Source organism: Nannobrachium achirus (genome assembly GCF_963921795.1).
Source record: "Nannobrachium achirus genome assembly, chromosome: 19".
Lineage (NCBI taxonomy): Eukaryota > Metazoa > Chordata > Actinopteri > Myctophiformes > Myctophidae > Nannobrachium > Nannobrachium achirus.
In genome coordinates, this window is record NC_137826.1 from 14,286,167 (window position 1) to 14,297,049 (window position 10,883).

General features: G+C 42.0%; 1 protein-coding gene across 1 annotated transcript in view; it reads left to right on the forward strand.

Moving 5' to 3' along the window:
* The window catches only part of LOC308303876 (protein Aster-B-like), a 30,122-nt gene extending 20,545 nt beyond the window's left edge, over positions 1 to 9,577 (forward strand). The window contains exons 13-17 of the mRNA XM_080748392.1: positions 377 to 586; positions 2,377 to 2,467; positions 4,736 to 4,843; positions 5,882 to 6,002; positions 7,039 to 9,577. Coding sequence (XP_080604518.1) covers positions 377 to 586; positions 2,377 to 2,467; positions 4,736 to 4,843; positions 5,882 to 6,002; positions 7,039 to 7,131 — 623 coding nt within the window. The 3' untranslated portion in view covers positions 7,132 to 9,577. The remainder of the gene's footprint in view (positions 1 to 376; positions 587 to 2,376; positions 2,468 to 4,735; positions 4,844 to 5,881; positions 6,003 to 7,038) is intronic.
* The last annotated feature ends 1,306 nt before the right edge of the window (positions 9,578 to 10,883 follow it).

The following is a 10,883-nucleotide window of genomic DNA, read 5'->3' on the forward strand; positions in this document are numbered from 1 at the left end:
ACTTTCAGTACTCCCAGAAAATATTTTTTTGAAAAAAAAAAAAAAAAAGAAAAAAAAACTTTTTTTTTTTTTCGATTTTTTTTCCCCGATCTCCGATCTTATAAAAACGGCCATATCGGCGGCCGATCCGATCACGTGATCGGGATCGGGCAACACTAATTGTAGTGTGTATTGAAACCAACGGCTAGCATAGCCGATTTTACACAGAGGAGGCCTGAGCTAGCGGTGACGTCACGAACCAATCCTTACTTTACACGGTCACTCGACTTAAAAGTCGCTCGGCAGAGAGTCTCCTAGTGAGGAAGTCGTTCTGAAAGTCGACTAGCAGGCAAGAAGTTAAACATTATCAAAAATAAATGTTGTCACCCTGGACCAGATATGGAACTGTCTAAGGTGGAGGCGGCTCTGATGGACCTCAGCAAACAGTCTCCCAAGTCCAAGGCGCTGAGGAGCGGGGTGGCGCGGAGGAGAAAGCGCGCTCTGGTTCACCTGAGACCCCTGGGGGGACACATGGACGAGATGCTGAGCACGGTCTCCACCCCCGAGGACGAGGAGGAAGTCAGCCAACACATCAAACACGTGGCAGGTCAGCAGGGGTGTCACACCAAATACTGGGCCCTGGGTACAAGGATGATTCACTGCGGGGCCCCCATGAATGTTCTTAATAGGGGGAGGAGGGGGTTTACCCCATTTTAAGTCTTGGAGGATTTGCCTCGATACGTGGGCTTTTTGAGACATAGGTAACCTCCTCCATATTTGCCTCTGGTTAACCATACTTGTGCAACTTCCTGCTTCTCAGATTCTGAGCTGGGCTGACTTCCGGCCCAGATATGTAATAGTTTCTTCCCAGAAGTTCTTCTCGCCCCCCTAGTGGCGAGAAACAGAACTTCTGGGAACTCAGATTAAACCCATTTAGACTGGGAACGCATTCTTACGCATTATGTTGTGCTTTAACTATTGAAAAATAGCAGATCTACACCACCCAGAAGCAAAATTTGAGTTACAAATGTTCGCTTAAAAAATACATATATTCAAAGATTTGCACACATTTTCACGACTTTTCAAAAATAGCAGATCTACAAGCTTTGTAGATCTGCTATTTTTCAATAGCTAAAGTATAAAATAATTAAGGCCCCTCCACCTTGGGCCCTAGTAACTCAGCCCCACTTTTCCCCCCCTTGTGACGCCCCTGCAGGTCAGGTCAATGGTCAGGATTCTGTCCCCAAGTTACTGGTATCATGAAACTGACAAAACATCCAGCACACAATACATTTCTCTCCCAGACAGAGCAACGGATAGCCATAGGCTATTGTCAACACCATAGTAGCCCGTCTGTCGGTGTGGCTCTCAGTCACTCTCAGGAGCATTCAGCAACTTTTTTTCACACCTTCCAACCGACTGATCTGCGACTTCATTCGACTGCCAGTCTGTAGTAGTAATCTGTAGTAGTCTGTCTGGTGGAGAGCAACGATTTAAATGTCACCAGACGTGTCAGTAGGTGGAGATAGTTCTCTGATCATCTGGCTAGGTGAGTGAGACTACATTTTGCCCTGGCAAGTAGGACCTGTTGACAGTCTGGTTTTGGGTGTGACACCTGGCTTCAGTGGAGCGTGTGAAATAATCATTTCTTTTGTGGTTCAGAATATCCTGTCTGATCTAGGGCTGCAACTATCATTTGTTTCTGTTGCTTACTTTTTCGATTAATCGAGAAGCAAAATAGTTTATTTTTCTTTTTCATATATCAATGGTTTTCAGGGACGTGCTGGCCATTGGGAAAAGCGGGACAACTCCCGAACGGCTGGTTCATTCCCGGCCGGTCCAGGCCGGCCATTAGGAAAAAAATACAAATAAAATGTCGGCCTTCGTTCCATTTTGGGGGCTGGGCGGCCAACCAAGTAAATCGTCACTGTCGGGCAGAAACCTTGTATCTCCAAGTTTCAAATTTATAATTTTTTTTCGCAAAGCAAAGCACTGCTTCATCATACAAGGCTGTTGCACAAAAGTAGTGAAAACAGCAGATCTACAAGCACACAACGCCTCGCGATGCGAGGCGTTGTGTGCTTGTAGATCGGCTGTTTTCACTAGTTTAAATCATTTTTAAAATGGTGACGAAATATAACTCCTGTAATTGGCCCACTGGCTTGTCACTTGTCATGATCTGAAATGGCAAATCTTTGAGTAGCAGCAGCGCTACTGAGAGATCTCTCTCTATAGCGCGCAATGAGGGCCTCTACAACTCTTTTTCCCGGGCTGAATCAGGGTCCCAGCACGTCCCTGATGGTTTTGAAGGAGGGTAGAGAGTCACACTTTTTACATGTGCCCGTGGGCGTTTCTCACTCTTTGAAGTAGTCTGACGCTGTCCTTGCTCTGGTCTAGGTTCCACCCAGACCAGGCACATACCTGACCACGCCCCCGGAGGCCTGGCTCTCTACAACGTCTCTAAGCTGCTGCTCCTCATCAGCCTTGTGTGAGTAGGAATACTGTACTTTGTTTATTTATTTTTTGGGTGGGGGGGGCTTTATTGATAGATGTACAGTCAGACTGACACGAAATGTGGAGAGAGGGGGGCGTGACACGCAGGGGGTCGTCAGGATCGGGACTCGAACCTGCGCACAGTTCACTGTCAGGCTGGATTAGTATATATATATATTATATATATATATATAATACAATCTCTGTATCTGTCAGTCCTCGTCCCCTACCATTCCGTCCTTGCGGTGGTTGTATTTTGTCTCCCTGCTTTTCTATCGAGACATTTACATCGTGTCAAAGGTCATTTCTCACCTAAAAACACGGATTTTGACCGGATGGACAAGGTTCAATTTATACCCTGAGCAAGCAGGCACGCTGAATGGTAAAAATGTCAGCACACAAGAAACCGGGTTCAAAACCCAAGAAGAGGAAAGTTGCATAGTGCAGCTTTAATTTTGACGCTGATAAGTCTCTCATTCTCTTAGTCTCTTTGTATTTCTGTTTCATTCTGTGACACCTAACATCATGTTTTCAAGTCCCTGTCCGCTCATTCCTTCCTCACATTTCTGTCAACTAACTGAATGGGATTGGAGGCCCTCTTTGTCTTCGTTCCTCTGTTTTTTTAGTGTTGTAATCTGCAATCTGCAATCTCATTTTTCTCTCTCTGTTCTTCTTTCCTTGTCCTCAACTGCATTCCATAGGATCTGTATAAGGTATTCAACTATTTCATTTCATATCACCATAGCCATAATGTTGTTTTTTTCTTTCTTTTTTTTTCTTTTTTACATGGTCTTGATTCACCAAATTAAGCCTGATTGAGGATGGGTTTAAAACACTAAAGTTTTAATGAGAATGTAACGTTAACATTAAAAATTAAGGGGCATTCGAGGCATGAGCTACACAGCCAAATGTGTGGGTAGCGCCAACCAAGATTTTGCCAAAATGGCTTGCAATTCTGCTGGCATTTACTCTTGTTTGGGCTTCCCTGACACTGAGCTTAAAATTAACAAAGTGTAAAAATATATGTGTTGTTGCGACCGTAGGTCGCATTTACTACCAAAACCTCCACGGGCTGTCCGTGAGTGAGTCAGTCCGTCACACGTCACACTTTTGTCCTGCTCATATCTCCACAACCGTTGCCCCCATCCATGCCAAATTTTGCACACACACTCCTTACCTGCCAAACTACAACCTCCAAGGACCCCCGGAGCTCCAGGGACCCCCAGGTCCCTGGGGGACCCCCAGGTGTAAAAAATGACCACATGTGCAAAAATGACCAAATGACCACCCCAACGGGGCTGCTCACGGGGAATTCCTGGGGACCACCCACTCCTGCTGCTCCAGAACGGATGCAAAAGTGGTGGCGCCCCCAGTGGAGGACCCCCTCCACTGCAGCTCACATAAAATGCCGTAACTCGGGCTAGGAGCGTCCGGGAGAGCCGGGCCCGGTACCTATTCGTCCGCCAAGGCAACGCGGAGACCCCACCCCTCATTTCTCACATGCCCCTCTTCTAGCGCCACCTTCAGGCCGATTTTTAAAACACATTTTTGGACACTGCTCCTACAGATTTTGCCCTAAAATCACGAAACTCACTACACACTATGTCTACACTCATGTCATCAACATGGATCAGATTTTGGAAAAACACATTTTTGCCCTATTTGTGGAGATAAGTGACCTACGGTCGCTTATCTCCAGATTAGGGAGTCTTACTGGTTTTTTTCTTTACCTTATTACTGTGGGAGAGTGCAATCATTCAATGCTCCAAGCAACAAAAAGAACAGTATTGCAGGCCTCCCAGGCCATTTTGCTCATTTTTGGAAGGGTGCTACCCACATGTTGCTCATTCCATGAATGCCAGATCCTTACATGCTGTACCTCGTTGTAAAGGTGACAAATCAACGATAACATTGATATCAAACACAATACCATTTGGCATAATTAAAGGGGAGACATAGTGGACTGAATTTTGGCAAATTGTCGGTCGGCGCTACCCCACACGTTTGGCTGTGGTGCTCATTCCAAGTATGTTAGTTCCACTGATCCATGCCGGAACACAAATCGATCGATTGATTAAAATAGACATGCACACGGCCCACCCATCCGACCAGTGGTCAGGTGGGTGGGCCGCTACCGCTTTCAAGATTGTCAAAGTATAGACCCTGAATGGTTGGGAAGGCTAAATTAAGCAACAGTACAAAATGTGCAGAATTGACACTTTGAACGTAGCTGTCTCTCACCATCACATCTCATGCTCTCCAGTCTGGTCCTGCTGGTGTTCTTGAACACCATGCTGTTCTACAAGCTGTGGATGCTGGAGTACACCACACAGAGCCTCACCTCCTGGCAAGATCTGCAACCGCACGAAAGGTAGCAACTAGCACGTACTGTATGTAGTAAGGCATTCACCAAATATTCGAATATTCGAATATCAAAGTCACTATTCGACGTTGTTCATCAAAGTTGAATATTCGCTTTTTTATTTTTTTATTATTGTTTTCTCTTTAAAAAAATATATAGTTTATAAAGCTTGGCTAGATAAGAAGTCATAAGAGTTGTCAATGGCCCTGGTGGATGAATTTGTTAAAGGAGTAGTTCACCCCCAAAATGACTTTTTTTCTATTGATTACTCATGCCATGGAGAGTAGAGTTCAATAATATTTTTTGTTTTTTGTCACATTCCTAAGACAAAAATGTGATAACAATAAATTTACCCCCATTCATTTCGGATGGTGACCCGTTTCGAAACGGGTCACCATCCGGAATCAAATTTTTGTCTTAGGAATGTGACAAAAACCAAAAAATATTATTGAACTCTACTCTCCATGGCATGAGTAATCAATAGAAAAAAATCATTTTGGGTGTGAACTACTCCTTTAATGCTCTATACTAGGGGTTCTCAAACCTTTTTAGGCTGTGACCCCCAAAATATACATATTTGAACTGGGGAACCCCACCCTGACAAGCACTTGGAATTGTAGGTATTACATTTACTGTGACTCGGTTCCGCAGATAAATATTGTGAAAATAGCAGATCTACATGCTCACAACGCCTTGCAGCGCGAGGCGTTGTGAGCATGTATATCGGCTATTTTCACAATGTTCACCTCTTGCTTACTTAATATTTGACAGTTTGGCAAATCACAACCTCCACCCCTGATTTCTCACATGCCCCTGTTCTAGCGCCACCATGAGGCTGCTTTTTGCCGACAACATTAATGGACACTGCTCCTACAGATCTTGCCTAAAAATCACGCAAAGTGTGGCAAACCACAACCTCCGCCCCTGATTTCTCACATGCCCCTCTTCTATCGCCACCATGGGGTTGCCGACCTGACGGTCGCTTATCTCCCGATTAGGGAGTCTTACTGGTTCAAATAACCAAGCATGTATCTTGTGTGTCCTCAGTAAACTTCCTCAGTCCCAGTTGGAGTGGACACAGTTCTTGGAGTCGCAGCAGCGTTACCACGACGACGAGGTCCAAAAGTGGAAGGAGATCATCAAAAGTTCAGTGGTGCTCTTAGACGAGGTGAGAGAGGCAGCTCAGTTTGTATGTACCAGTGGTTCTCGACCATTTCAGGCTGCAACCCCCAAAATAATCATATTGTAACTGAGGACCCCCCACCCTGACGAGCACTAAGAGTTGAGAAATTACATTTTCTATAACACGGTTCTATTGTGAAAATAGCAGATCTACATGCTCACAACGCCTCGCAAGATCGGCTATTTTCACAATTTCTGCCTGTGCCAGATGCCAAAATGGCTCCAAGGTAGCTGTGCCGAGATTTTGTATGTTTTTCTTTACTATGCAATGAAAAAAAAAGATTTTTTTTTATAGTTTTTTCCCCACAGAAACAGACACAGTTGTTGTGATTCAGTGGCAAAAAGAATTTTGGCAATCGGACAAATGGTTCCAGAGATAGAGCTGTTTGAATGAAAAAAAGTGTCCATCCACTAGAATGGACACACATGAACACACATTTTCTCAATCAGCTAAACGAGGGAGCGAACACACAAACAGAGAAAAGCATCTCTCTGATCTCAGGTCATTTTGACATCTTTAGGAAAAAGAAAAAAAAAATGTTTTTTTTTTTTTTTTTTTTCTATGTAAAAAACACAAAAACCGTCATAAGCCGTCATTGGCACACAGGGCTATTGGAAAAAAACCGTCATAAGCAGTCATTGGCACAGAATGAGTTAATATTTGACAATTTGGACAATTTCTAATTTGTCATTTTCAAGGTGTTAAAAAGTCCTTAAATTGTCACTTTAGAAATGTGCAGATACCCTCTATACCAGGGGTTTTCAAAGTGGGTGACGGGGCACCCTGGGGTGCCGTGACAGCGGGTCCAGGGGTGGGTGCCGCGAGATAATTTGATAATAGTTGGAGAAAACAATGTTGCACATGAAGTTAATCATCTGGGGACCCCCCCAAAATCATTTGGGGACCCCCCTGGGGGGTTAATTTACAAAAAAACACAAAAGGTTAGAATATGGAAATAAGAGGTTTGTGCCCAATGATGATACATGAGTAACGCAGTTCTCTCCCCTCCACTCCCCTCCAGATGAAGGACTCGTTACTAAATCTCCAGAAAGGCGTCAGCCTCAGGGACCACGACCACTCTGAGTCAGAGGAGAAAAGGAATCGATATCAATGACTGATCATTTAACGAGGCATGTGCAATATGAAAAGAAAAATATGTAATAAAATAGTTTATGAAAGGCAGTGGATGTAGAGGAAAGGGCAGGGGGCTAAGTGTCTCGTTTTTTAACCACTTTCAACCTGGCGTCCCTATTCGGGGCATGTCACTATAGGCAAAACCTTTCAAAAAGCTGTACAAAATAGTCAGAAATGGCTAAAAGAAATAGCCTATCTACAAGCTCATGGCGCGTTGTAGATTCACTATTTTAGCTATTCGGTGTACAGCAAAGTACATAGGGCTTAAGTGGTTAAGGGGCTGTGATACCGTTCCCACACAAGCAACCTCTGACAAGCAGTGACCTCATCAACACGGGCCAGAGCACTACAATGCACCCAGGGAGAGGAAACCAATGCCAGAACTCATCATCAGCGTATATTATTCACCAACCCCCGGGCCAAGCTCTGCATCCCTCCTTTTCAGAGAATGTTCAAATGCAAAAGTTTTTATTATTATAATTATTGTTATTAAATGTGAATATTGTTTGCCAACATACAGTACAAGGCAAAAGCTATAAGATCAACACACTGCGAACTCAAAAGCATGCCATTGATTGTTGTCTCGTCCTCACGGTTCCCTCGAGTAAAGGTGCACACACACTGTCCAGATGTGCACACTCACTGTCAAAGGAGCGAAAGAGTTCAATTGTGTAAAATGTATTCCACGATTGCTCCTTTTTTTGGAATGTGACGAGCCGCAGTATATAACTTTTTACACCTTATTTTAAAATGGCAAGAGGATTTATATGACTCCACTCCACAATCAGCTTGCAGTATATATTTCAACACATTTTTGTTGGAATAAACCCACAAAGGATTAAAATCTAAACATATAAAGTAGGTGTGTTTGTGTGTGTGTGTAGGTGTGTGTGTGTGTGTGTGTGTGTGTGTGTGTGTGTGTGTGTGTGCGTGCGTGCGTGCGTGCGTGTGTGTGTGTGTGTGTGTGTGTGTGTGTGTGTGTGTGTCTGTGTGTGTGTGTGTGTGTGTGTGTGTGTGCACGTGTGTGCGTGCCTGAGTGACCACAAATATATATGGGATTTTTAAGCAGAACTTTATGGCAGTCAGGGCTACTTTCTACCCGGCATATAGTGAATCGGGGCTGGTTTCCCTGAGGGCTTATGCCACGGTTTTGAGTTTCAATGTTATATTGAGCGTTTATGTTTTCTACGGCAAAAGGTATTCTATAGCATATATTGCCCTTCCCTTTTGATTTAGCAACATGCTGATAAGGAGATCTTATTTTGCATTAAGCCTGATTTATACTTAATGGTATGACGTGCCACGTGTCGAGAGCAAATTCCCAGAAAGATTGGCTGCATTTTGGCACGCAACACCGTCATACAACTGAGTATAAATGAAGCAGAGTGAAAACGCAAGCATGCTTGGCAGAAGATAGCACAACCCCAAGCTTCCAATGTGTTGACAAAGGAGACATGAAACGTGTTCACATGCTTACCATGAATATTGTTTCATTTGTTTTTGCGTTTAGACATCCTCACTATTCCATTGCTGCCAATATTTCGGTGTCAACAACTAATATTGCATCTTTATCCTATTTTGGATACTTATCCTTATTTTAGCCACTTTTGTGTTGTATCAATTCATGTGTGGCTTCGCGTGTTGGTATAAAGGAAATCAGAAAAACAATTTTGTGTTAACAGTACTGTAGGCCAATGATTTGGCCCTTAACTAAACAACAGATGCAATGAATTTGAATGTTTGTATTATTATTTTACCCAGTGTTCTTGAAATACCATTTATGTGTGTTCTGTTCTGTTTTGTTACCGTTTCTGTTACAGTACTTCAGTACTTAGCAGCTAAAATAATCGTTGCAGAGCTTAAAGGGAAAGCCCTAACACAGATTTTCTTTAAGTGACTGTGGGATGTTTGTTTGATCTTTTCCATCCAAATTAATTGTATTTCTTTGCAGTTCAATGTTACGAACCATCTCAATATAACACTGTGTACAGAATGTTTGTTCAATGACTTGTGCTTCATGGCCTTAATTGGTTTCAGGCTTCAACAACAGCAAACTGATTCTGTTCAGATATCAACACTGAACTGTCCAACTTGGATAGACTAACAAATTGACCTAATCTTAACATTTTAAACTTTGAAGAAGTGTAGAAACATTGACATAAGACGACCATGAAGCCAAAGCCTTGAATAAGCATTGTAAAATTGCAGAAATGCATGGACGGCAATGTTCAAATTCCAAATATCTGAAGTTCTGGAAATGTTGACCTTCTGGAGAAAGAAAAAAAAAAAGTGCTATGTGCTTCTGTCTGGGCGGAACAACATTCTAAAATGTCTATCCGTTTGGATAATGCAAAGTTAAAATGATATAATTATGTAAACCAAATGTATGAGTGCTGGCCATACTGTACTTTAACACTGTATTTGAAATAATGTCAACTTTTCTGTATGTTACTTGTTGAAGACAGAACATAGTAAACATGCCCAGAATTCAAGAGGAGGACGTTATTGTTTTGTTTATGGAGTATTTAAGAGGAAAGGCATATCATTCTGTAACCTCAAAGGACATCTGATGTCATTTGTTCTTTAACACTTTAAGAATGATAACAAGAATTGGTGAACTCTTCTTGCTCACCAGCAGTTCTCCATATGTCCTCTCATATGCCAATTCCATCTTCTTACAGTACAAATGGTTCTTGTGATAAGTTTGGATACATAACCCCTGTCATAGTTTATTGAGAACCTAAAAGGGGTTCGATAGATAATGAGGAAACGTGTTGTGTTTTCTTTCTATTATTTTTTATTATTGATAATAATAATACATTATAAACTAAGTTGAATTTGCAGTTGGTGCTGTGATGAGGAAAATGTACTTATTATTATTTATTTATTTTACCTACTTTTATTACCAAGTGCAAACATCTACATAACGCCAGTGAAAGCATTTCAATATGTTCCATATGTGGATCGCATGGTATTCCTATAAGTGCATATTATTTCATATGTCATATAATATGCATTGTTGTTGTTTTTTGTTTTGTGTGTGTGCATGGTGCTAGACAGCACAACATAATAGAAATTGAAGGGACATCCACTCGTGGCTGATGAGAACACTGCAATGCATTCAGATACAATTATGAACCTATAGCATTGTTTATGAACATGCGTGCTACTTTAAGAAAACAAATATTTTATTATGTTGTGTGACCATTCAAAAATGACACAAATCTGAATGTCAAAATGTTCAGATATAATCATACACATATCATGAGTGGGTGCTAGTGAGTATTTTTTCGAGGGCTTGACCGCAAAAGGTGTATAATAAGTGATATTTGTCAGAATTTTACAGTAGAGCAAAAACAAACATTTAATGGATTGAAATTATTTACTTACTCACAAACAATATTTACGCAATCTATGCTTTTATACAGATGTGGTCATGATACTGAACCACATACTGTCATGATACTGACCATACTGACCATGATACTGACATGATACTGACGATACTGACCATGATACTGTCATGATACTGACCATACTGACATGATACTGACCATGATACTGTCATTATACTGACCATTATACTGACCATGATACTGACCACAATACTGACCACGATACTGACATGATACTGAACATGATATTGACCACGATACTGACATGATACTGACCATGATACTGACATGATACTGACCATGGTACTGTACTGTCATCATACTGACCATGGTACTA